The sequence below is a fragment of the Ambystoma mexicanum genome, chromosome 1q, assembly GCF_040938575.1.
Source record: "Ambystoma mexicanum isolate Mex_15411 chromosome 1q, UKY_AmexF1_1, whole genome shotgun sequence".
Classification (NCBI taxonomy): Eukaryota; Metazoa; Chordata; class Amphibia; order Caudata; family Ambystomatidae; genus Ambystoma; species Ambystoma mexicanum.
In genome coordinates, this window is record NC_090922.1 from 221,649,315 (window position 1) to 221,673,036 (window position 23,722).

Below are 23,722 nucleotides of genomic sequence, written 5' to 3' on the forward strand. Positions count from 1 at the left end.
TTGCTGTTAATAGCTATGACAGCACCAAAATTACTCCAAGCTGACAATGGGCCAACCTTTTCAGACAAAGCCTTAGGAGAGGCCCTGTCAAGCTGGGGTTGTACTCTGCACTTCTCCAACCTGTTTTGCCCACAGACTAATGGAGTCGTAGAGAGCCAACGGGATAGTGAAGCAGGCCTCGACTAAATGCATCCTTTCGCCTGGAGATAATTGGATGAATCATGTACCTCTAGTGCAGCGTCATAAAAATCCTACCTCGCCTTTCTCAATGTGAGGGTAAAACACCTTATGAGTTTCTATTTGGCGCTCCTATGAATATGCCTGACTTATACAATCCTTGAGTTCCCTCGCCGGCGCACGACCCGCAGCTCCTAAAATCTCCTGAGAGACTCCATCCATAGTGAAGAAGCATTTCCACTATATCAAGATGAAGACAAGTCAAAGAATATATTGAAATCTGGGGACTACGTCCAGGAAACTAATCACAACAAAGAACCACTTGTACCGCGCTACAGACCTCCTGTGAAGGTACTGAAACTTATCGGCTCAAGAACATTAGTCCAACAGCCCTGCCTCCTAAGAAAGGTAACGTCAAGTGCCTGTTGACCATCTTAAGCCAGCTCCAAATGGTTACGCCCCTGTTCCCATGGGAGGAGCCATCTCGATCAACCTGGCATGCAAGCAGGCACTAATAGAAGAACATGCGATTTTAGCGCTAACTCTAGAAACCTCTGAGACCTATGAGACAATGTCTATTTTTCCAGGAACAGATGAGCCAGAAAGAAGGCTAGAAGTAAAGCTAAGCGCATCCTCTATCCAAAAGATTTTCGACTGTCGAAAGTGCACAAAACTAAAATATTTGTTGAAGCAGCAATTCTGTTCTACACCTTGCTGTGGATAAGTCTTCTCACCTTTTTTGTCTTATTGAATTTGGGACATTTTTTAATCCCAATGATCAGCCGATAGTTGAACATTTCAGCTTTAGATGTAGCACATACACCATACCAGAGCAAAAGAGGGAAGTGGGCACAGCTGATGTGGGAGGAGTCCTAACACAAATATGCATATACGCCCTAAAGATAGGTCAATTCTGGACATGCCAGTATAAAACCTACAGCGGGCTTAGTATGCAACTCCAAGTACAAATACTATCAGTGATAGATGAATAAAGGCTAGTAGCCCCCAAAATGCATATCGCAGACATTTATTGGGACCCCTGTTGAGAGCCAAGATAGAAGTCTTTGCTCAAAGAGCACTGTTAAATCACAAAGAAGATCTAGAAAAGTTGGATGACATGGCAGACCATGTATGTTTTGTGAAATATTTAGACACCTTCCTTTTTTACAAACAAAAACTAGTGTGGTGGCCAAGGAAAACCAGCTGGGAGCATTGCCCCGTTCCTTTTTTGAACTCCCCAACAGAGTTTAATGCGATTTCCTTACCTACTAAAACCCCAGATGGAAGGAGAGCATAAAGCGCTTAATGGATATATACATTTCCCCCACCACCTGCAAATGGCCAGTTTATGTGGTCCACACATTCCATGGTGTATTATATAACATTCTATGTCACAATGACAGAACACCTGGAAAGAAATAGTCTTAACGTGACATGGTGGTGTGAACCTTGGCAAGCACATGGAACAGACACTCGATCTACCATGTTACCAATTAATTTACTTCCTCAATTCCACTCATTACTCAACGATGTGCAGTTCAAACGCTGTATATGAATATCCAGATTACCATGCCAAAGAGGGCGTATTTTGGTGGACAACTTTTTTGTTATTTATATATATTATTTGTAACTTTTTTATTGACATTTCAATAATACAACCAACAGGCTGCTCAGAATGGCTGACAAACGTACACATCATAGCATCTCTGCCCCTCTGTTCTTATAATCAGTTCACTATAAGTCCACTTGCTTGCTGTATACTTCCTTGTGGCAGTCCTTATCCTATGAGCCATCTCGCATCCCGAGTTCCCACGCCCCCCTCAATCCTAACAGATAAACACACTTCCAATTGTTCACGCTCCCCACCTCCTAACACCCATCCATCAATCAATCCATCCCTCCCTCCACATCTGGTCCCCCCCCCCCCGTGATGTTCCCTTGTGCCCCCCCCCCCCTTCTAGCACACAGGTGTTGCCCATTTTGCTCGATCCTTCTACCCTGCTCCCCCTCCCCTCTACCCCCCTCCAGCCTACTTCTGCAGGAGTCTGTCCTGATACATTCTTGTTTCACCATCACTGTCTTGTGGCCAATGCTGGATTTGACTTTTATGGACTTCATTGATTCACTGTGCGTCACCCTTTCTCAACTCTCATGCTGGACTTCCTTTGCATCTTGTACTCATGGTGGCGCTGAATCATGCTGTTCCCATCTTCATCTTGTATCCTGGCTTGCAGCATTGTGTGTTACTACTGACTGCTGCAATTGTATTCGCTCTCCCCTCTTGCTTCTCTCCACTCTTTTTGACTGCTTATTCTCCGTTCTCTCCTCCTCTCCCTTTTCCTATCCCTTCCCCCTCCTCCCCTTACTTTCTTCTATGCACTTACTCTATTCAGAATTGTCCCTGGACCCGGTATGATAGCAACCCTGTCTGTCTCCTCCCCCCTTCCCTTACTTATCTCCCCCCCCCAGCACTATCTGAAGTGTCATCAGGCCTAGTACGGTAGTCGCCTGTTTGTTTCCATTTCCTTCCCACTCTCCCCCTCCCTTCCTTATCTATGTCTTAGCTCTTGCACTATCTGAAATGTCGTCAGGCCGAGTATGATAGTTAATTTCACATCTTTACTGTTCATGGCCTGTAAGAATACCATTGTAGTTTCTCTTGTTGCCTCCCTTGCCTTGACGTGCTTTAAAACACATTGTGTATTAGGCGCTATATAAATAAACTATCATATCATATCCCTGGCCCCATCCGTTTACCACCCTCGTTCAGCCATTCCTGCTGGCCAGTATGCTCAATCTACTGCGACCTAAGCTTCATGGGGGAAGGTCGTCTGATCGCACAAACATCCGTAGGACCAGGGCGTTCCACCCAACAATGTCATTACTGACTTCATTCTGTTCCCTACGTGCCACCCTGTACAACACCACCATCTCAGCTGTCTCCCATTTTTTTAAGATCCTCCCACCATGCTTCCACCCGGGGCCCCTCCACTGAATTCCATGCCAAAGCAATCCGGCGTTTGGCCAGAACACAAATAAGTTCTTTCATTCTGGCTATAGGAGTCTCAGTGCTCCTCAGTTTTAAACAGTCGTAATAAGCACGCCTTTGCCGGCCACACATGCATGTCTATCGCCACCGTCTGGACTTTGTGTGCAATGCTCTGCCAGAACCAGACAACCACTGAGCAAGACAAGAACATATGCAGTATGTCAGCTTTTTCATTTGTGCGCCTCAGGCATTTCTGTTCCCCCGCTCCCTGAAATAGTGAAATAGCATATGGTGTCATATATGCTCTATGAGTGACTTGTAACTGCGTTAACTTAAATCTGACATTTCTCTACACTTTTCTAGTGTACAACAGTACTCTAGCCCATTCCCCATCGGTAAAGGCGTGCCCAAAATCCCGTTCCCATTGGGCCCTCGCCCAGAGGTCCGATTTACACATGCATTCATCATCAGCTCAGAGCCTGGAAATGACGTGACCACCTTCCGTTGGGTCATATATCGTGTCCAGCATGGCATCCCCCATGATTCCCGTCCTCATTGCCGGCTATCTGCTCCCTACCAACTTGGTCACCCTATGATATGTGAGAAACTGCCCTCCCAGGATACCATGCTGCTCTGCCAGGTCGGGTAGGCTCCTCAGCACAACTCCACGAGTCAAGTTCCCAAACGTGTTTTTTACTTGTACTACTTATTGCTACCTGATAGAAAGTGCATGTGTAATCTTATTAAAGGCTATATATTTTCAGTAAATCATTGTGGGGTGTTTTCATCGGTTATCTGTGTGCAATAGCTACTTCCCTACTAGCCTTCCTTTAGTGAATCCTAACTACTCTGGCACAGCTACTAGCCTTGGAGAAGTCTGGCCCTTCCCTCTGGTTGGGATACTGAAAACGTTAAGGTTAGATGGCTACAAAGCCTTCACCGGAGGGTTGTGTAAAAATATCCTTCACACCGTGCATCAAAGAAATCAGCAAAATTACTGTTGAGCTTTGAAAGTCAAAGTCAACAAAAAGGGAAGAGAGACACAAACTGTGTGTTAAAACCAGGCATATGACAGCATTGGCTTATTTCAGGCTGCAGTTAGGTCATGTTACTGCCATTTAGAAGGCACTCATCTACCACAGGTGTGGCTTCATAGCGCTGAAACATGATGGCAAAACCGGACCATGCCGGTGTATACCTTATATATGATGTGCATACTCCAATGTACACTCACACTTGTCAAATATTGCCTTCGACCGTGCTGACACTTTTAGAGAACAGGGGTGCTGCAGCATTCCCACTCGCAAAGAGATCAAACTGGAAAGTCTGGAATATGATGGTACTACCTTACTGTACGATAGCAGCAGCTGGAAAACTGTGCGACTACCTGGGAATATAATTGCAGCTCCTAGCAAATGCCAGTCCAAAACCCTGGTTTATGTGCAGAGCCATGTGTTTGATCTGCACATACGCCTGTGACCATATATGCACTCCCATGCATAAGAACACAACACCTATCCACATTTCAAAACTATTTGCTTTGCTGATGCCAGAAACTTGGAGGTTTATTTCAACTTTTAAAATATTACTGACAATTAACTAGTTTTTGGAGCACTTAAGCATATTTATTATCTTTGCATTTGAAAGTTACTGTACACCAAGAGAACAGCAAGTCTAGATTATGTTTGCAATGCTTTAGACCCTTATGCAATACTGTATTCTTCTATAGAGAACAGAAGTCTACTACTTTCAAAACAGTTCTATCAGCTACTAGATCCGCCTGATGGTAACAGGCCAAATTCTTTCCCATACATGAAAGTTTTTTTAACTAATTTTTGGCAAGTATTTTGTCACATCGTGAGACACGTTCATAGGATAGCATGAAAATGTCCACATACGAAGAAACAATTGAATGCATTTTACCTTAACTCAGAACTATATTCTCCTGCATTTGTTTACTCCTTTGCCCCCGCTCCTTTCAGTATTGGCCTGCCCTCTACTCTAGCACACCCACTGTCCAGAACCTCTGGTTTTATTTTGACAAAACTATCCCTCTGAAGAGTCTGATCAATGTTTTAAGCAGCATTTTGGTCCTTTATAGCATGCATAAGGTCCAGTTTCTCTAGCCCCTGCATCTCTGAGCTATTGCCATCTCTGCTCTTGAATACTGCTGCCTCGATCATAGCAATTCACTCTAGTAGGGGTTTCCAGAATGTATGCTGCATCACCTGGAGGTAATCCAGAACACAGCTGGTTACTTGGCCTGAATGGCCAGCTGCAATGCGCACCAATCCCTCTCCTGACAAAACCACTGGCTCCTTTTCCGAAAGTGGATCATCTTAAAGGCCCTTTGCATTGATCAGGCTTTGGCTGGGCTATGACCTGCTGTTCCGACAGCCAAAATCCTGTTCTAAAGACCAATTGCAGATGCTTTCCGTTTGCCTGGCCTACTTTCTCTGTGAGGCACGGTTAGGGAGATCATGTTAATGCTTCATCCCATCTACTAGCGAGACCCCTCACCCCCCCAGCACTTTTTGCTGGACTTTTGGACTTTCTTTAATCCTGAATGAGTGGAGCCTTTTTCCACTCATTCATTCTTATGGGCTCTGTTTTTTGGAACTCCATGCTTTGTATTTTACCGGTCCTATGGATTTTATTTTACTGTAACTCTTAAAGGCATCTGTATTTTACTATTGCAGCACACAGCTCCTTATGGGCAGTGTTGCTGGCGACCCTTAGGGTCCTCCTTTGAGATAATTGTCATTATCCTAGAGTAACTACAGTATCTGTCCTTAAACTTTATAGTCAGAGATTGGCACACCACACCTTAGGTGGAGTGCCAAAGGGATACCTAGTATATCCCTTCTCTCTGCTCCTGTGACTTTTAGTCACAGACCATCTCCTAATTATGGCTGGTGCCAGTGGACGTGTTCTACCAACTATTGTGTTATTTTCCAACCACGGGCTATGTCCATGGCCTCGGTAGTGCACAATAGGGGTACACCCTTCTTTTACACCATTACTAGCATCGTTGTTGTGTTAGCCCTTCTTCCACCATTCTGTGTGTGTTTTGCCTTTGGCTGGAACCCTTTGGTGTACCCGCCTATGCTCCAGAGTGTCTGGGCAAGCAGTAAGTGGGGGAGGCTATTTCCACCCCCCGCCCCTATCCTTTGTCTGCCAGAGTGCATGAATGGGTCCAGCTACCACCCGATTGGACAGCCAGACGCCCCATTCTGTAAACTGCTGAGGAATATTGCAGAGGAGTGAGTGCTGGAACTGTATAAAAGGTGAGGCTCCTTGAGTGAAAAGCAAGTCGAAAACTGGAAGCTGAAGTAACTGAAGAATAAAACGACCAGAGACGCTTGCAGAACCTTAAGCGACCACTGCTGTCCTGATCCCGTTTTCTGTGCGACAGAGGAAATCTGAAGAGGGCGACTCCTTCCTCCCTTTGGCTGGTGGGAACAACCAGTCCCAAAACGAACTTTGAGCCATCACCAGAGGTTCTGCGAGTTTCCAGAGCTCCGGAACCCCAGTACCAGGAGAACTGCTACCCCATTTTGATTGCATCATCGTGGAAAGGCTGAATCCGTCCAAGTCTTTGCTGAGCTTCAAGGACACTCTAGAGACACAATCCAACTCGACCAGACCCCCCTCAGAGTGTGCGACTGCAGGAACCAAAGAAGATTGACCGGACGAACCTCGTTCTTTGTTGGTGCTGCAGAACAGGTGCCAAAACCACAGTGTGACCCAAGAAGTTGATGAAAGCCGTGCCAGAGGTCCTCCCTCCTGACTGCTGCTGAGACCTCATCCATTGTCCTGCCTTTCATCATCAGACCAAGAACTACTGAGGTCGGGTCCAACATTGCAACATCACAGAGCATCCACCACAAACACTTTCTTCAAACCCAGGGTACTGTGGGGAAAGGAACAAGGTTACTTACCTGTAACTGTTCTCCAGCATGCTCATGAATATTCCCTCCGTCGTTAGGCCGGGTATCCTGGGTAAAACAGTTTCACTTTGGTTTACAAACTGTCTTTCTCCTATATGCCAATCACTGAGCTCTGGGTCATACTGCCCCCAGCCAATGACAGCCCTCTCCCTAAGCCCCTCCTCTGGCAGCCATCTTCTGATTTGGTAGCACGTAAAGTGGCAGAATGACCAAGAAGAGCCACAGAGGGGGAGGCCGCAGGGTTCGCATGTGAATCAATGCCAGACCCATGCTGGAGAACAACAGTTACAGTTAAGTAACTTGTTCCTTCTCCAGCATGCGGTCTGGCATGGATTCACATGCTCATGAAGAATACATAGCAGTACATACATACACAACCACAGGAGGTGGCAAGGTTCAACAGAAGCAATTACTCTTACCTCCTTACCAGGCTCACCTTCAAGCGAACAGGTTGCATAGCACTGCTTGGCTGACCCTGGACTCTCTGGAATCCCTGTCGACGCAGTAGAATTCCGTGAAGGTGTGCGTAGACCTCCACGTAGCAGCCCTGCAGATGTCCAGCAGCAGCACAACAGACAGGAACGCAGTCGTCGCAGCGATCGCTCTGGTAGAATTCTAAGAAAGTAAATTGATAGGCGATTGATGCATAGGCTCGAAGGGAGGGCCCCCATGAGCCTAGTAAGCACTACGTTGAGTTCCCACGCCGGCGCCGGAGCCTTCACTGGCGGGAATGATCGGAAGAGTCTTTTAATGAACTCCTTCACCAGACAATGTGACGAAAGAGAAAACCGTCCCGGCGACCTGGTGTAGCGTGAGATAGCCGCCAGATGCACTTTGACGGAGGCGTGCACCAGTGCCGACTTAGAAAAGGACAATAAGTCCAGTAGGACTTGAGGGTCGTGACCCTCAGAGGGTTAATCTTCTGCGACAGACACCAAGTCGCGAAACACATCCTTTTGTGCCCGTAGCACTTAAGAGTCAACAACGCCCTGGCCAGGACCGCCATGCAGTCGGCCGGCAGCTCATACCCATCAAACTAATGCTGCAGGAGCCAGGCCTGCAAGTTCAGCGATACCAGGTCGTGGTGCAGGATTGCCCCTCCTTCCCTGGCAAGCAGGTCCGCGACCACTGGTAGCTTGACTGGAGGTGCTGCTGACATGCTGAGAAGGTCTGGGTACCATCTGCCTCAGCCACAACGGTGTGACGAGGATCATCCTACACCGACACCGTCTGAGTCGACTGATGACTCGTAGTAGTGGCAACAGAGGAAATGCGTACAGGAACAGGCCTTCCCACGGGAAAGAGCATGCGTTCCCCATGTTCCCCGTCTGGGTGAACCTGCTTGCAAACCTCTGGCACTTGGTGTTCGTCGACGTCGCAAAGAGATCTATCTGGGGGCTGCCCCACCTGAGGAAGAGGCTGTCCACTTGATCCTGCCGAAGCTCCCAATCGGGGAAAGAGTGCAGCTCCCTGCTGAGAGAGTCGGCGACTTTGTTCCTTACTCCCGTGAAAAGGAACGAGAAACATCTGCTGGGCGACAACCCAGTGCCACAGCCCCTGCGCCTCTTTGGAGAGCGCTGGGGACCTGGTGCCCCCCTTCTTCCTGATGGAAAACATTGTGATGGTATTGTCCGTGAAGGCCCTCACCACCTTGCCCTTGAGGGACGGAAGAAATGAACACTGCCCGCAGCTCCAGGACGTTGATGTGGAACTTCTTTTCCAGCAGCCACAGGCCTCTGGCGTGGAGATGTCCGGTGTGTGCACCCCAGTGATCTATGGAAGCGTCTGTCGTGATAGTCTGCTGGTAAGGAGGGGTGGGGGCTCTGGAAGTCTGTGCCTCCGGCGATGTTAGAGCGTACACCCGACCACCTTATCGCTGGACGGAACTCCTTGTCGAGCAGGATCCTGTCTTTGATGCTTCCGGACACTGGATCCAACAGGCGTCAAGGAATTCCTGGAGTGGTCGCATCCGCAACCTGCAGAACTTGATCAGGTAGATGCACAACATCATGCCGAGCAGCGACTTGATGGTCCTCACTGTGGCGATCTGCAGTGCTAACAGCTGTTGCACTTTGCCCAAAATGGCCGCTATCCTGTCTCCTGAGGGGGCCGCCAGGCAGGAAACTGTGTTGAGTCTGGCCCTCAGGAACAGCGCGTCCTGCAATCCAGTCAAGCAGGACTTTGCATAGACCACAGAGAACCCCAGATCCGTCAGCAGCCGGACGTCCACTCCGTGTGATCGACTGGCGATGTCCCTTGACTCTGTCGTCGAGGTATGGGTACACATGTATCCCCTGTAGGCGGAGACGGGCCGCCACTGGAGCCAGGCACTTCGTAAAGAACGAGCGCCGACTTCAGCCGAAGGGGAGAGCCTTGAACTGGTAGCGATTCCCCTGTATGACGAAGCCTAGGAACTTGCGATGTTTTTCGTGAATGAGGACGTGGAAGTAAGTGTCCTCTAGATCCAACGATGACAGGAAGTGCCCCTCCTCCAGCTGACGATCACATGCTGCAACGTGACCATCCGGAATTTTTGGGACTTTATGTACTTGTTCAGTCGTCGTAGATCGAGAATGGGCCACCGGCCCACTGTCTTCTTTCTTACTAAGGAGCCCCGGAGTCGCTTCAGGAACAACCTCTATCGCCCTTTTTTTTTTTTTTTAACACGGCCCGAACCTCCAGCAGCGTCTGAGGGATGTGTTGTTCCTGCCGGGCCACCAGTGGTATTCGCGGACACTTTCACTAAAACTCCAAAGTGTGTCCGTGGGCGAGAGCGTCCAGCACCCATCGATCGGTGGAGATGTTTTCCCACACGCTGACAAAGTTAGCCAGCCAGCCTCCCACCGGGGTGCATGGGTGGGTCCCTGATGCCTTGTCCGGTTCAGTCCTCCTTGGGAGCATTGACGACGATTGCGGCCACCTCTGAAGGCCTTGGAGCGTCTCCTGTAGGCTTCCTGGGACGTGGAACGGGAGGGCGGGCGGTCAGAGGATGATCCTCTGCCGAAACCCTTCAAAGATCTGCCCGACCTCTCTCCTGAGGATTGAAAGGACAGACTGTGCTATTGCAGCGTGCCCAGGGCACTGACCGTCTGTCAATCTTGTTGGGCTGAAGATATTCATCAACGCCTTTCCGAAGAGATTGTCTCAGTCAAACGGCATGTCCAGGACTCGAGTCTGAACCTCTTGCCTAAAGTTGGTGGCCTTCAGTCAGCCACAATGATGGAGGCAAACTCTGTTTCCCATTTGGCAGAACCCCATGTCTGCGTGGACAGACGCCACCTTGCTCCTCTGGAAAATCTCCATCGCCTCGACCCATTTGTCCTCGGTGGAGGAAATCCAGTATCAGGGCATCTTGTACCATAACTCCAAGTCGTACCTGGCCAGGATGGCTAAATCGTTTGCCGCCTTGACAGTCGTTGCCGCCGAGTAGATAACCTCTCTACCGACTGATGGCGTCCAACTTCTTCCCCTCGCTATCCATGGGAACGGAGGGTCAAAAGAATGTCATGCGTCAGATCTCAGAGGTGCCTGGGGAGTAGGGTCACTGGGCCCAGCGCTTATGTTGTTGTCCCCGCCGACGTCCTTGTCACCATCATCGCCAACAGCGGTAACTACCTCCTTGATGTTCCTGTCGTCCCCAGCCTCTTCTGGAATGGTGTGGACGGAACCCTTGTCCTCCACATCAGATTAAGAAATATCCGTGCCCTGGAGTCCTACTACCCAGAGTCCCCCTTTTTCGGGTCCTGAGGGGTCGGTCTCTGGCTAAATGTCATGGTCACATGCCCAGGCTCTCAGGAGCTGCACCATTGTGGGAGCATAGTTCATGCACGTCCCTTTGGGATGTGCATACACAGGGGGCCCGGTTGGACTCAGTCCTGGCGCCTTTGGCGCTAGGCTCATGGAGAAACATAAGCAGGACTCTTTATTATGGGCAGGAGTGCTTTTCAGGAACTTTCCACGTGTGTGCAGTCAGTCCGGGTGTGGCTTTCCATCTTGAGCTGCACGTGCAACTTCAAGGAGTGGCAGGGTGTGGCAAGCAGAACAGAACTAGGTTCAAACTTCAAAGAACCACTCGACGATCACGCCCTTGTGGGGCGAAGATAAATGCCAAAAAACGGATTCCCATTAGTTGGATGTAGAAGCGATGGAGCATACAGGCTGGATTGAACAAAAAGAGGATTTCCCTAGCAAAAAAGTGCGAAAAACGCAGAAAGCTCTAAGAGCGAAACACGAGGACTCCCAACACTAGGACGTGCAGTAAAAATCTGAAGGTGGCTGCCAGAGGAGGGGCTTAGGGATAGGGAAGTCATTGGCTGGGGGCAGTATGATCCAGAGCTCAGTGATTGGTTTATAGGAGAAAGACAGTTTTTAAACAAAAGTAAAGTGAAACTGTTTTTTTTTACCGAAGATTCCCGGCCAGACGACAGGGAATATTCATGAGCATGTGAATCCATGGCAGACCTCATGCTGGAGAAAAGGTAGTGCTTACCTGATTCCAGAAAGTTGCTCCAGAGCACTGGAGTGCAAGTACAGGTGTCCAGGGCAACCCCCTCTTACCTCAGACTCAAGCTGCTACTTGTGTCCCATTAGTGAGTCCTTTCACAGGTTCTCAGAAGTTGGTGAAGCTTTCTTGTATCTTCTATCCTAGAGACTAGAAAGTATCCACAGGAATATTTGGTTTCTACTGCTTTGCAAGACTATGCCACTAAGAACTGCCTTTTAGCTAGGGTTGTGTTTTTGACTTTGGAAGACTTGCTGTGCCGTGAAACTACGTCTAGAACCTGAAGCTCTGGTGATAACACTGACCAACTGTTTTCCTTCCCAAAAATCACTATCTTATATGTGTATGCTGACTAAATGCAACTACTGTATTACTTTGTGGGTGCGCGTTATTACTGATAGTATGGTAGACCTATTAAACGCCTGTAACAAGTGTGCACGTTCGGCAACGACCAAATAAGAAGTGGCCTTTTTAAAGTATTGTAAAGTATACCTATGTGTGTTGGTTTATTGTGCCAAGTATATAACGGTGACTGTTTCTTTGATGTGCATTGCTAGCTAGGTTCAGTGTACTTACCTACAGCTCACATCTTCCTCTTAAGATGAGCCTGACTGCTCTGCCACTGTACCAAGGTCTCTGAGTAGTACAGACTGATACTAAGAGTTGGGGATCTACAAACGACTGGGATAGCTTACTAAAGTCTTACCTCCAAGTGGGACTTTTGGAAAACTCCCTTAACAGACACCCATATTCTGCTGTGCCTGTAAGGATGGACTGACCTCCTCGGTCTTGGCCCTTCACAATGGAAAAGTCTCCTAGTCGAGCTCCAGGGCATTCAATTCAGTTACATGGCATTCTGGACCCTGAAATCTTTCTCTTGTATCGGTTCTGGGCCTAGATGCCTTTTAGTGTATGTGCGCACAGTGAAGCCCCTTACTTAATCCTCTAACCCGAGAAATGAATATAGCAATACTGCTTTTTGTACTATCCTACGCCACATATTTTCCTTTATACAACACCTTTCAAAACATCTCCATAGTGTATGCATCTTGGCCATCTCATACGCTTGAGTAAGAACAAAACACACTGGTCTTACCTCAATTCGTTAAAAGCCAACTTTACTAAAGACCATGACCCGAAACCTGAATTGCCAGTATGTCAATCTCTGGAAAGTTCTTAATTATTAGTCCATTTAATACTCTTTAGAGTTTGATAAATATGCCCAGTATATTGAACGTGCTAGCTATAGGTTCATTAAGAAACATCTGAGGAATTACTGGAGAAATTAACTTGTTCGTACTCCAATGCAGGGGTGTTGCTAGGTCTGGAAAAGATCCGGTGCTACACTAATGTTGGGACTATCAGGACTTGGGGCTACCTAGCCTTTTGGTTGTAGCCCCTGAGCTTCTATCCGGGGCTACAACCAAAAGACACGGGGCTATAGCCCCCTCAAGCACACCCCTCCCCCACCCAGCAACGCCTCTACTCCAATGCTTCAGGGTAGCACCCTCTCGCCTCCTTTCATCCAGTCATGTGTATCGCGATACAGGCTAAACACATTATGAGTTTTACTGACATTTTGCATTTGAGTAGGGGATACCAAGAAAGTCTTACTAAAGAATGCAATCTACCACCACAACCTCTCTTACACTGCCATCACTGGAGGATAAAACGGTCTCATGGTGCACACTTTTATTCCCTCTTCTATCTTCCAAAATCTCAATTGAAAACAGCCATATCATTCAACACCAAATTTAAGTGAACCACATTCCCGGTCTTTAGAGGACTGAGCTAAGGCATCAGTCCAATGCCAAACCCCCCCCAGGCATGAAAGTTGAGTAGGAAAGGTTGCAAACACTGCACCAGCACCCAATGTTAATGCCCAAAACAGGACATCCAGTGTTAGCAAGTTGTACAGTACCTGGGTGCTGTTTGTTGCTTCTTCTGGCTTTTTATCCTCCCGGATACGCAAGAATCGAGGGAAACGGAGTGAAATTCCTTTCTCTGCATCCACCTGTGCGATAAAAAAAATAAATAGATTATGACCCAGATACCTTACATGAATAGCCTGTCCACCACCTTAGCAGAGCATCATGCTTAAATACATCACAATGCTCAGCGAGGTACCTTCTTTGTCACTGCAGGTAACATGAAATGTGCATAGAACAGCACATAATACTTGAAATGCGCACAGAGTGAAGCAGTTGCATTTAGATTATCTTCCTCCAAGAACTTCAGGTCGTATTCAGTGTCGGAAATGTAGCAAACTGGAATTAAGAAGAAGCAATCTAGGATACTGAGCCAGTTACTAAAAGCATCGGAACAAAAGATTTGAAAACAACAATACCTCTCTGAAAAGGAAAAGTGTAAGGGTCAATTATGTACCATACAGGGTATGCAACATTATACTTCTGGTGAGTCCACTGAGCACATTTTAAAAGGTTGGTGGGACTATCACGTTTTTGATTTACGTTATAAATGTACCTGATAAGCACCCTAATTGTGGCTTTCAACTGGAAACTACTACAGAGTTCCTAAATTGAACAGGACATGAGAATAAACGCGTATTTAGGTTGAAACAAATGTTTTTGGCTACCTTTAACTATGGGATGAAAAGCTATAATGTAAGATTCAATATGGCACGAAGTGTTGTAGCCAAGTGTTTGGTGTGCTACATATCACTAAGACCAGGTGCTTTTCATTTAATTGAGAGAACTAACTACTGCTGCTCCTTTAAACCTGCTGCAGGACTATTTGAACACTTACCAGCGCAACGTGTGTGTATGAAGTGTTGTAGCCAAGTGTTTGTTGTTCAGTGAGCAGAGTCGACAGTTGCACGAGCAGGTCTGCTGGAAAGAGGTACGTTTGTTAAAGAATAAAAACGTCTGCGATTGTGACAAGGTACAAATAGTATACCCGCGGATTTAATTGCGGAATTAACATGCCACCCAAGCTATGCTTGCATGTTGCCAAAAAAATATAAACGCTGATCTCAATCTGCGGATTCCCCTTCCTCATTACTTTCGGCCTCGGGCCCACAGCTGTCCCTAACCATTCCACCAAACTACACCATTTACAGAGCAGACTGGGTAAACGCCCCAGGAGGTGGCATTGCTCTCATTGCCAAAACGTCCTTACATATCAGACCCAGCCCTATTCCTCCCATCTCCGGTTATGCAATACTGCTACTCAAACTCACTACCAACCCCCAGACCCTTACAACTTACTGTTCCTGTATCGTCAGCCAAACTCCATCAGCTGTCCGGACCTTGATATCCCCCTCCTGGATCACCCAGTTAATTAAACCAAAGACCATATTAGTTTTTCCGGGTGATTTCAATCTTGGCTTCCAGGATCCAGCAGATCCCCAAGATGCACCGCTTGTGCAAGAATTAGGAGATATGAATTTCTCTCAATTAATCTCCTCCCCACCCATGCCAAAGGGAGCACACTGGATTGGATATTCTCTACCAATGCCACCATCGACATCTCATCCATTAGTACGGAACCATGGTCCGATTGCTCCCTCATATAGTTCAGACTCTCCCTCTCTAAACCTCCTACCACAACTCGCACCCCCAGTGAGTCCAGTGCTGGTCGTAATACCCGTAATATCACGCATGAGATACTCAACCCACAAACCTGACCATGCTCACTATGCTTACAGAGCCTAGTTACAAGAGACCCAAAGATAAAGCCAATCATTACCACCAGAGCCTCCTCCATACTATGGATCATCACCCTCCGATTAAGGCTAAAAACCTAACTCGCACAAAGAAGCCCAACATTTGGTTCTCTGAGTAACTAGTCACCCCAGCGGAGAAACAAGGGATCCCTCAAACCTCTCTACAGACAACAACCACCCTAAATAACCACGAAACTGTTGCTAAAGCTACAAAGACTTACAAGAAAGCAGTTGTCACTCTCAAAGCAAACTCCTATGATGCCAGAATCGCCAAAGCTGAATCCAATACCAAAGAGCTCTTCTTCATACTGAGAGAGCTAGAGAACCCAATCCCCATGTGCTCTGTTAGGGAGAATTCTCAAAAATGTGTTAATTCCGTCCCTTAGAGAACCCGAGCAACTTTGCAGGATTTTGAGGACTGGATTTTTTTACCTGGAGAGAGCGAGACGCTTTTTCCCCACTGTCTCATGTATTTTAAATGTGATTTTATACACTGCGTTTCTTTTAGTTATGGAGTCTAACCAACTCCATAGGCATCATCTTTTACAACTGTGTCACAACGCACCTTCAGTGCAGTGCCACAGGGAAGTCTTCCAGATTTCCCAAAGTTGAAATACCTTCTCTGGGATCAACTACTATTTCCCAGAGCAGTAAAGTGAAATTGACTTTACTTAGCATTCTAACTTTCTAGACCCAGGAACACACTATCTTACAATAGAGCGCTGGAGGGGTTACTTAGTATCTCCTTTGTCTAGCGCCTTGTGTAGCATATTACATGTTACCCTTTCCTCAATTGACTGGCTGGTGGCACTGGTTTCGTTTTGAACTACCTTGGTTTGCATTAACCGCGACTGTTCACGGCTCCGGTAAAGTAACCGCGGGAGCCATCTTTTTTAAAATGGCGTACAGCCATCTTTGCTAAAATGGTGCCCGGGCTAGTTTTTTCGCCAGGTCTTTGTGGGAAGGTCCTTTGGCAGGGTTTCTGAGAGAAACCCGCCTCTGGCGCCCAAGTGTCTGGGGTAGGCAGGAAGTGAGGAAGGTGCCAAAACTCCCTGTGCTTAATCCTGGCAAGGACAGCCACCCTGCTGGGTTTGTGACAGCTAGGCTGGAATGAATGGGAGAGAACTGAATAAAAGGCAAGTCTTTTGGCTTGGAAGGCAGAGTCGACCACTGGACGAAGGAACCGAAGAAGAGCTTGAAGAGGACGCCTGCTGCAACTCCTGGACAGTTGGTTTGCCCGATGAAGCCCTGCTGCAGTGACTACCTGCCAAGTTTGCATCGACAGAGAAGTCACGGCAAGGACGACTTCTCCCTTTGAGTTGGTGGGACCAATCAACTCCAATGTAAGCCACCTGGACACCCGTCCCGGAGCTCGTTGAATTTCGTCTGAGTTGCTGCAGGAAACCGTATAGCCAGGGAGAGGGACACCAGATTGTGTGCGTTACTTTTAAGCTTGCCTAAAGCTTGTGCAAGATCCTCCGTACTCGCACGAAGCAGGACTGACCAAGCCTGAGCCCCCTCAGCAGAGTGCGGGACCCCAGAAGTAAGGAAAGTCCACCTTGACAGCCAAGAACCGTGCTTATTGCTATTTGTTGTACCGCAAGGAGCTGAAACGCGAAGCAGCCACTGAAAGTGAAGTTTGCCAGTTGCCAGTTTTGACAGTCCCAGTGCTGGAGTTCCCAGACGTCCTCCCTCTTGTCCCCACGACTGAGTCCCAGGAACAGTGAGATCTGCAGAGCTGCACAGGAACAGAGGTCATCAGCTGCATCTTTTCTTCTTTACCAAGGGACTGTAAAATAAGTCTAAGAGAAGTTACCTCTTACTGTAGAAGTGCTTGTAACTTCCACAACGCACGAGTCTAATCAGCTTGTGGCCCTACATTGGATTCTTCTTTTCATCAAAGACTCCTAAGAACTTGTGCAAACACTTTTCCATTTACTTACCTGAAGTGCTGCATCCTATACTAGGACTTTTGCCTATTGACTTTGGCTTAGCCTATTGAATTGAATGACTCTTCGAATTGCTATCTGAAAGTGTTTGCCCTACTTATGAATATTTGTGATTTCTTGTGCTCTAATAACCTTTTACCAATTTTTTACGAGTGTTCTGAATGCCAACAGTAATATATTAATGTCCCCAGCACGCTTGTCATTGAAGTCACCTGTGGGTGTAGGTTGTATCTGTGGGCCATCCCAAAAGGGTCTCGTCTGATTCCGAAACTCAGAGTGTACAGTATTGAAGTGTATTTGTCTGTTACTAGTATATTGCTCCCTTCTAAAGAAGGCTTTATAACTGACGGATACATAAATTAATCATTGTTTATGCAAGAAACCTTTGTAAGAGTTTATTTGAATACCTGTAATTGTGAATCTTTGTGTAACTCCACTACAGCTCAGATTTCCCCTCTTGAGATAAGCCTGGCTGCTCAACACGCTACCAAAACTGTGTAGTACAAGCTTATATCAAAGGTTGGGTTGCCATATCTGTAGTCATAGTTGTTTGTGGTGTTCCGAGAGGGTACTGCATTCAAACTGTGCTTAACATCCTCCCCGACCCAAGCTGATACAGCATGGTGTTCCACCATACAAACCACCCTCTCCAACAAAATCTACTCACTATGTGCCAAAATCACAACCAAAATTCATTACTCGCTGCCAAACTTTACACACGTCCTGAACCGTCCCCCTCGCTCCCGCTCTTCACTTTCTCCAAAGTCACACAAGAGAAGGTGTTGGAAACCATCTTCTCCCTAAAACCTTCCAACTGTAAGGGCGAGGACTGTCCAGCACATATAGATAAGCTCTGTGCACCCACTCTGACTCCCATTATCACCGACTCCGTGAATGCTTCCTTTTCAACCAATGAGGTCCCTTCTAGTATACAAATCAGCTTGGGCCACCCTTCTCCTCAAGAAACAGTCACTCGATCCAACCCTCCCTACCATGGCCCTATTACCACGGTCCCCTCCCTACTCAAAATACTAGACCGTCTGGCCTACTCCCAAGTACAATTGTTCCTAGAACAGAATCTCCTGCTAGGAGCTAGACAATCTGGCTTCCAAAACATTGCACGGAAACAGCACTACTCAACCTAAAAATTCAAATGGACCACATCCGTGACTCAGGCGATCTAGCTATACTTCTCCTATTCGAACACTCTGCAGCGTTTTACCTCGTAGACCACGATACCCTCCGCCAATACCTCAGCTCACACTTCTACTTCAAGCTAGAGTCCACATCCTGGATTAAATCCTTCCCCAGTGAATGCACCTCAAAAGTGTTCATTGGGGATGCAGCCGATGATCCCATATTGGTGCCCTGTGGTGTTCCCCAAGGCTCTTGCCTCTCACCTACCCTCCACAACACATGCACCAAGCACCTATTCGACCTCCTGTACTCCCTCAGGACAATCTACACCAATTTCGCAGAGGACACCCAAATCCCTATCAAGGGCAACCACACTTGTGACTTTCAGTACCATCCAAAACTGGATGGCCTCCCACAATCTTTGCCCTAATGACGATAAAACCGAGCTGCTCATTGTAGGCTTTGTTTTAACATTGCGGGTGTCCTAATAGATACTTTCTGAGATAATATGTTCTCTATTATTTAATCATCCTTGCGTGGTGTACCTAATTTACATCAATTTCGGAAGGCAATGAAACCATTCAGAATACACAGCATAAGTCGTATTTGGTTTATTTTGTAAGGGTTTTTCTCATTACCCTGTGGTATTTATAATCTGTTTCTCTTCATAGCTGAAGGATTAAAAGCTTCACAAATCCCAATTACTGTGACTCCATAATTCATTTTTTGCATTTTTTAAAAAAAATGTTTTTAAGACATAAAACAAATTCTATACATGAAAACTAGACATACATAAATGTACTGTGCAAAGAAAACTTGCAACACATCAATCTGGGATAACTGGTAACATTCATGTACATAATTAATTCTGGCATCTACACTAAGGCTTTCCTGTTGTGTCTTCCTCTCCTCATTGTAGGCTCACTTCACCGGCTCAGAAACCCTGACACAGCCTTCTCCACTTTCTTCCTTGATGGCTCTGCAATAACAGTCCTGAAACATGTGTAAACTCTGGGTGTTCAATTGGAAGCAGAGCTGTCCATGACCAAACATATCAATCCACTGGTCTTAGCCATAGCCCCACATCTCCAGACTCAACTCCTTGAGCAGACAATTTCTCTCCCTGAGCAATAGCCTTACCTTTGCTAGAGCTCTCATCAGCAAATTGGACTACTGCAATGTACTTCTCATGGACACCTCAGCAACCAACTTGACCAAATTGCAATCATTACAGAATAAAGCCTTGCACGCTGCTTTGGGCCTACGCAGATCAGATCACATTTTAACAACCAGGCTTGAGGTGCACTAGCTACCCATCAAAGCCTGCATTGACTTCAATACACTAACTATTGAACACCACTGCATCTACAAAGAGCCCCTGCTACCTCAACAGAATTGCCTTGAAACATGTGCGCCCGCTAGCATCTGGAACCAGCTTCTCACTACTGACTCCTCGATAAAAATCAGGAGGCGTCATTTTGTGTCACAGCACCCACCCTCTGCAACTCTCTGCCGCCGCACATCAGAAATGAACACTCCTACCCAACATTCAAAAAGCTTGTTTTTTTTAACAAATCTAAACTAATGACCCTGTGTGACCCATCTTCAGACACTTTTTCTCTGTACCGAACGCTGTGATACCCCCGTGTGTGGGCGTTCCATAAATGTAATAAAATATAGTCCATGATACAAATGAAAGACTTGATAACGCTAAGGCCCAGCTGAAGGCAGGATGGAGGAGGCCGAACAAACAAAAATCACTTTTTTGCAATGAGGCACGACAGAAGTAAAGAAACTGGAGCCGCCCATGGGGACCAGTGACTTAATACAGACTGATCAACGAAGAAAATATAAAGGTGGATAATTCAATATTAAACCTTGTATCACTTGAGGCATGACTATGGGATACCATCTTCCCTGACCAAACGGAAAAGTAATCAATCAGAGCACTGTGAAAATATAATTGCCATGAACCGCTCGTCCTCCCCGGACCTAGAGCGGATAGCTGCAGAGATGGCATCTCAAGCCGCGAAAAATGATACGCTGGCCAGCACTTTGACACAAATGTCTTCCAATTTTGATTCCAGATTGGATTCTATTTCTGCTACCCTTGAAGCAGCGTTTGGTTTGTGCTCTTCTTTAATGAAAACATAGGGACCTTTACATGACGGTGGTAAAAATAGATAACATACTGGAAAACAGTGTGCTGCAAAATTAATCTTCCCCTTGTATCAATATGGAAGAATTTGGGAGCATATCGCAGCTTGACAGCATTCAGAAAGCTTGTGAGAACAGCTCTCCCGTCAGCACATGTAACAACCAGAGCGTATAATTCATAATCTCGACCTGTTGGAACTGAAGCGAAAATGTCATTACATATTACAGACGGAAAAGAGCCAAAAGGAAGCAAAATAACAGGAGATGGGCCAAGAATAATAATTGTAAGGATAAAGAACAGAAAAGAGGTGATAAGAAACCAAACAAAAGAAATGGGAGCTAATTAGTAACAATGAATACTAGTGAAATTACATGCATTAGTAGTAGATCGAAATACGATCTGCAAGTGAATACAACTGGTCCTGTCAAGCTAACGGGTAGCTTGCACAATGACCCCCAAACAAGAGATCCCATGGATCAATGGCTTACCATAATTAAAAAGGTTTTATAGTGACATTATCGAATGCATTAATTCCATATACAAAATGTCGAAAAAAATTGTCGATGTATTTATTTTTTTAATGGGGGGGTCCCCCCAACCCCCACTCTTTTTTTTTAAATAACCCTTTTTTTACTAGGCAAACCCCAAAAAAACCCATAAAGTAAATAAATTAATATTCGACATTTGTTTTTCCGACTTTCAAAATTAATGCATTCGACATTTTAACTGGATACCATTAAAAATAAAAGTGCCTTGAGAGAGGGAGGGGCGATCAGTAACCGGCCAGGAAAAAATTCCCCAAACGCTACTAGTCCAACCACCAAGGACAAGGACAAGGTTCAACCGAGAAATGTAAAGAAACTATACTGAAGAAAATAAGTTAATAGACAACATAAGGTCCCATGATGGGCCATCTACCCATGTCGAAGACAATATACGTTCATTGAATTCCCCCAATGAAAGGACAGATATACTCAGGAGAAGAGGACCTTGAAAAGAATTTGGGGCGGGGGGCGCTGCTGAGCTGTATGGCTGCTTGAGCCCGTTGCTCCGGCCCCTGCAAGATCCTGTTTGATCGTTATCCTGTTTGTGCCGACATCATAGCACCGGACACTGTTATATGGTAACTAAAGGCGTGTAGACGATTCTCACTGAGTATCAGCAGAACCAGTTGCCCCGTCAGGCTGTGCGAAGCATTGCAGAAGGCAATAGGGGGCGGGAGAGACCGCGCCTGGAAGAAGAATCCTGCCTGCTGGCTGCTGCAGCGAGCGGCCTGCTTGAGGGCCATGCATACTTGCCAACCCTACCGATTCAGGCGGTAAAATACTGCTTTTTAAGCAGTCCTACCGCTTACCAATTTGCCTGTCAAAACCTACCGATTAATGATGGCTCCACTCGGCCTGGCTGCCAGGCCCAGAGCAGCATCCTCCTATCAGGGTTTTGAAGGTGGGCGTATTGGCTCAATTCATTTTGATTGATGATGACATGCTGCCTGAGTGAAACAGACACTCTCTGCCCTGTGCTCCCTGGGGTCAATGTCAGAGCGTCCGAGTGACAGCGCCATGTGCCGACAGACACAAGCACCGATTTTCCATTGTATTTTAATTCAGTCATTTTAGGCACATCACCATTTTTTATGCAGTCAGTTCTTAGTGTTTCAAAACGGCAGTGTTTATGAACATTCCTTGGGTTCGATTATATTTGTAGTTTATTACTTGTGAGGTACATAAGCCTCTCTTCCACAGAAGGGGACAGCGTTGACCGGCAATAACATACTATGTATTGACGAGAAGCGTTTACTGGAACAGTCCAGTCAGCATATTAGCTTTTGCATACCCGCTTCTGCTCACAGGCAAGCAGGTCCTTCCTTGTCTATCACACGCTTTGAGGCGGACATAATGACATGGATATGTAAACACGTACCTAGAGTACGTTGGTTTACATTTTCTAAAAACATGCATTTTTTTACTTCTTTCCCACGCATATGTGCGCCCTAAGCACGCCATCATCTGTGCCGTAGTACGGTAACAGGTTATGAGTGCAATGAATGGTGAAGCTGAATCATCCCCTGACGTCACTCCTTTTTGATGTCATAAAACAGGGCCTCCTAAATGGAACTGCAAACATTGAGGAAACGTAGCGCGGGTGGCTCTTTGTTATTTATACGAGTGGTGAGTTTTCTTCTCTGTTTATTAGAGACGCTGTGTCTTTTAGTTATGTGAGATAACACTGTTTTCCACACTTAGGTTCTTTCCACATATCAGACAACGTATTTTTTTTCAAATGTTTATTTACCAACGCGTTTTAAGAGGTATTTTTCAGCATGCATCGTACAAATAGACCATTTTGACACTGGGAGTGTTGGGATCACCAGTGGAGTAAAGGTTTTGACACATGCTACAAGGGCATTTTTGATCACAGCATATCCAACTAGGTTACTAGTACAGCTGACTATATTTAGCCACTCACTAGAGCATCCATTATGTTTTTGTTCACACTTATGTTTGAGATGTTATAATATTGTCAAATACCTGTGTTACATCATAGTTAACAGGTGTTCAATGTTTTTCAAGATGGATGTTTGACTCATCACCGTCAATTCAATCTCCGTGAACGAGTTACCTTTTAACAAGGTAGATACTATTCGTTTCCTTATACATGAGCCAAAAGAGGAGGACATTTATCACTTATACTAATAACTGCTTTTTTTCTTTTCTCCCTCTTTTTTTCTTTTGTTTCTTTTTTCTCTTTGGATGTGGGATCATTTACTGTGTTTGTTCAGAGCTCCCCGTGCTCGGTCTCTCACTGCAGAATAGTGAACTTCCCAACGTCTGTGCTGAATACAAACACCTGCAAACGTATGTTCTCTGAGGCAGGTACATTTGTTACTATTTTAAATATTTGATGTGTCAAGAGCAGGGACGGCATCAGGACCCATTTGAAAGGGGTAATGAACCTCAGGGAGAGCTCCAGCAACTGCCCCATGTTTCCAGTCAGCAGTTAGGGAGACCTCCAGTAACTGCCCCATGTATACAGTCAGCAGTTATAACATAGAAATATATTTCTCTCTATATTAATTTTGTTCTGGGGCTTGCCTTACAAGCTGCATTTGTGGGAGCCCTTGCGGCTGTCACTTCCCTTGGGATATAAAGAAGTGTTATCACACCGGTTCCTTC

General features: G+C 46.3%; 1 protein-coding gene across 1 annotated transcript in view; it reads right to left on the minus strand.

Annotated features, from left to right (window-relative positions):
• LIG1 (DNA ligase 1) overlaps positions 1–23,722 on the minus strand; it is an 876,776-nt gene that overhangs the window by 20,455 nt on the left and 832,599 nt on the right. Inside the window, exon 26 of the mRNA XM_069637540.1 lies at positions 13,539–13,631. Coding sequence (XP_069493641.1) covers positions 13,539–13,631 — 93 coding nt within the window. The remainder of the gene's footprint in view (positions 1–13,538; positions 13,632–23,722) is intronic.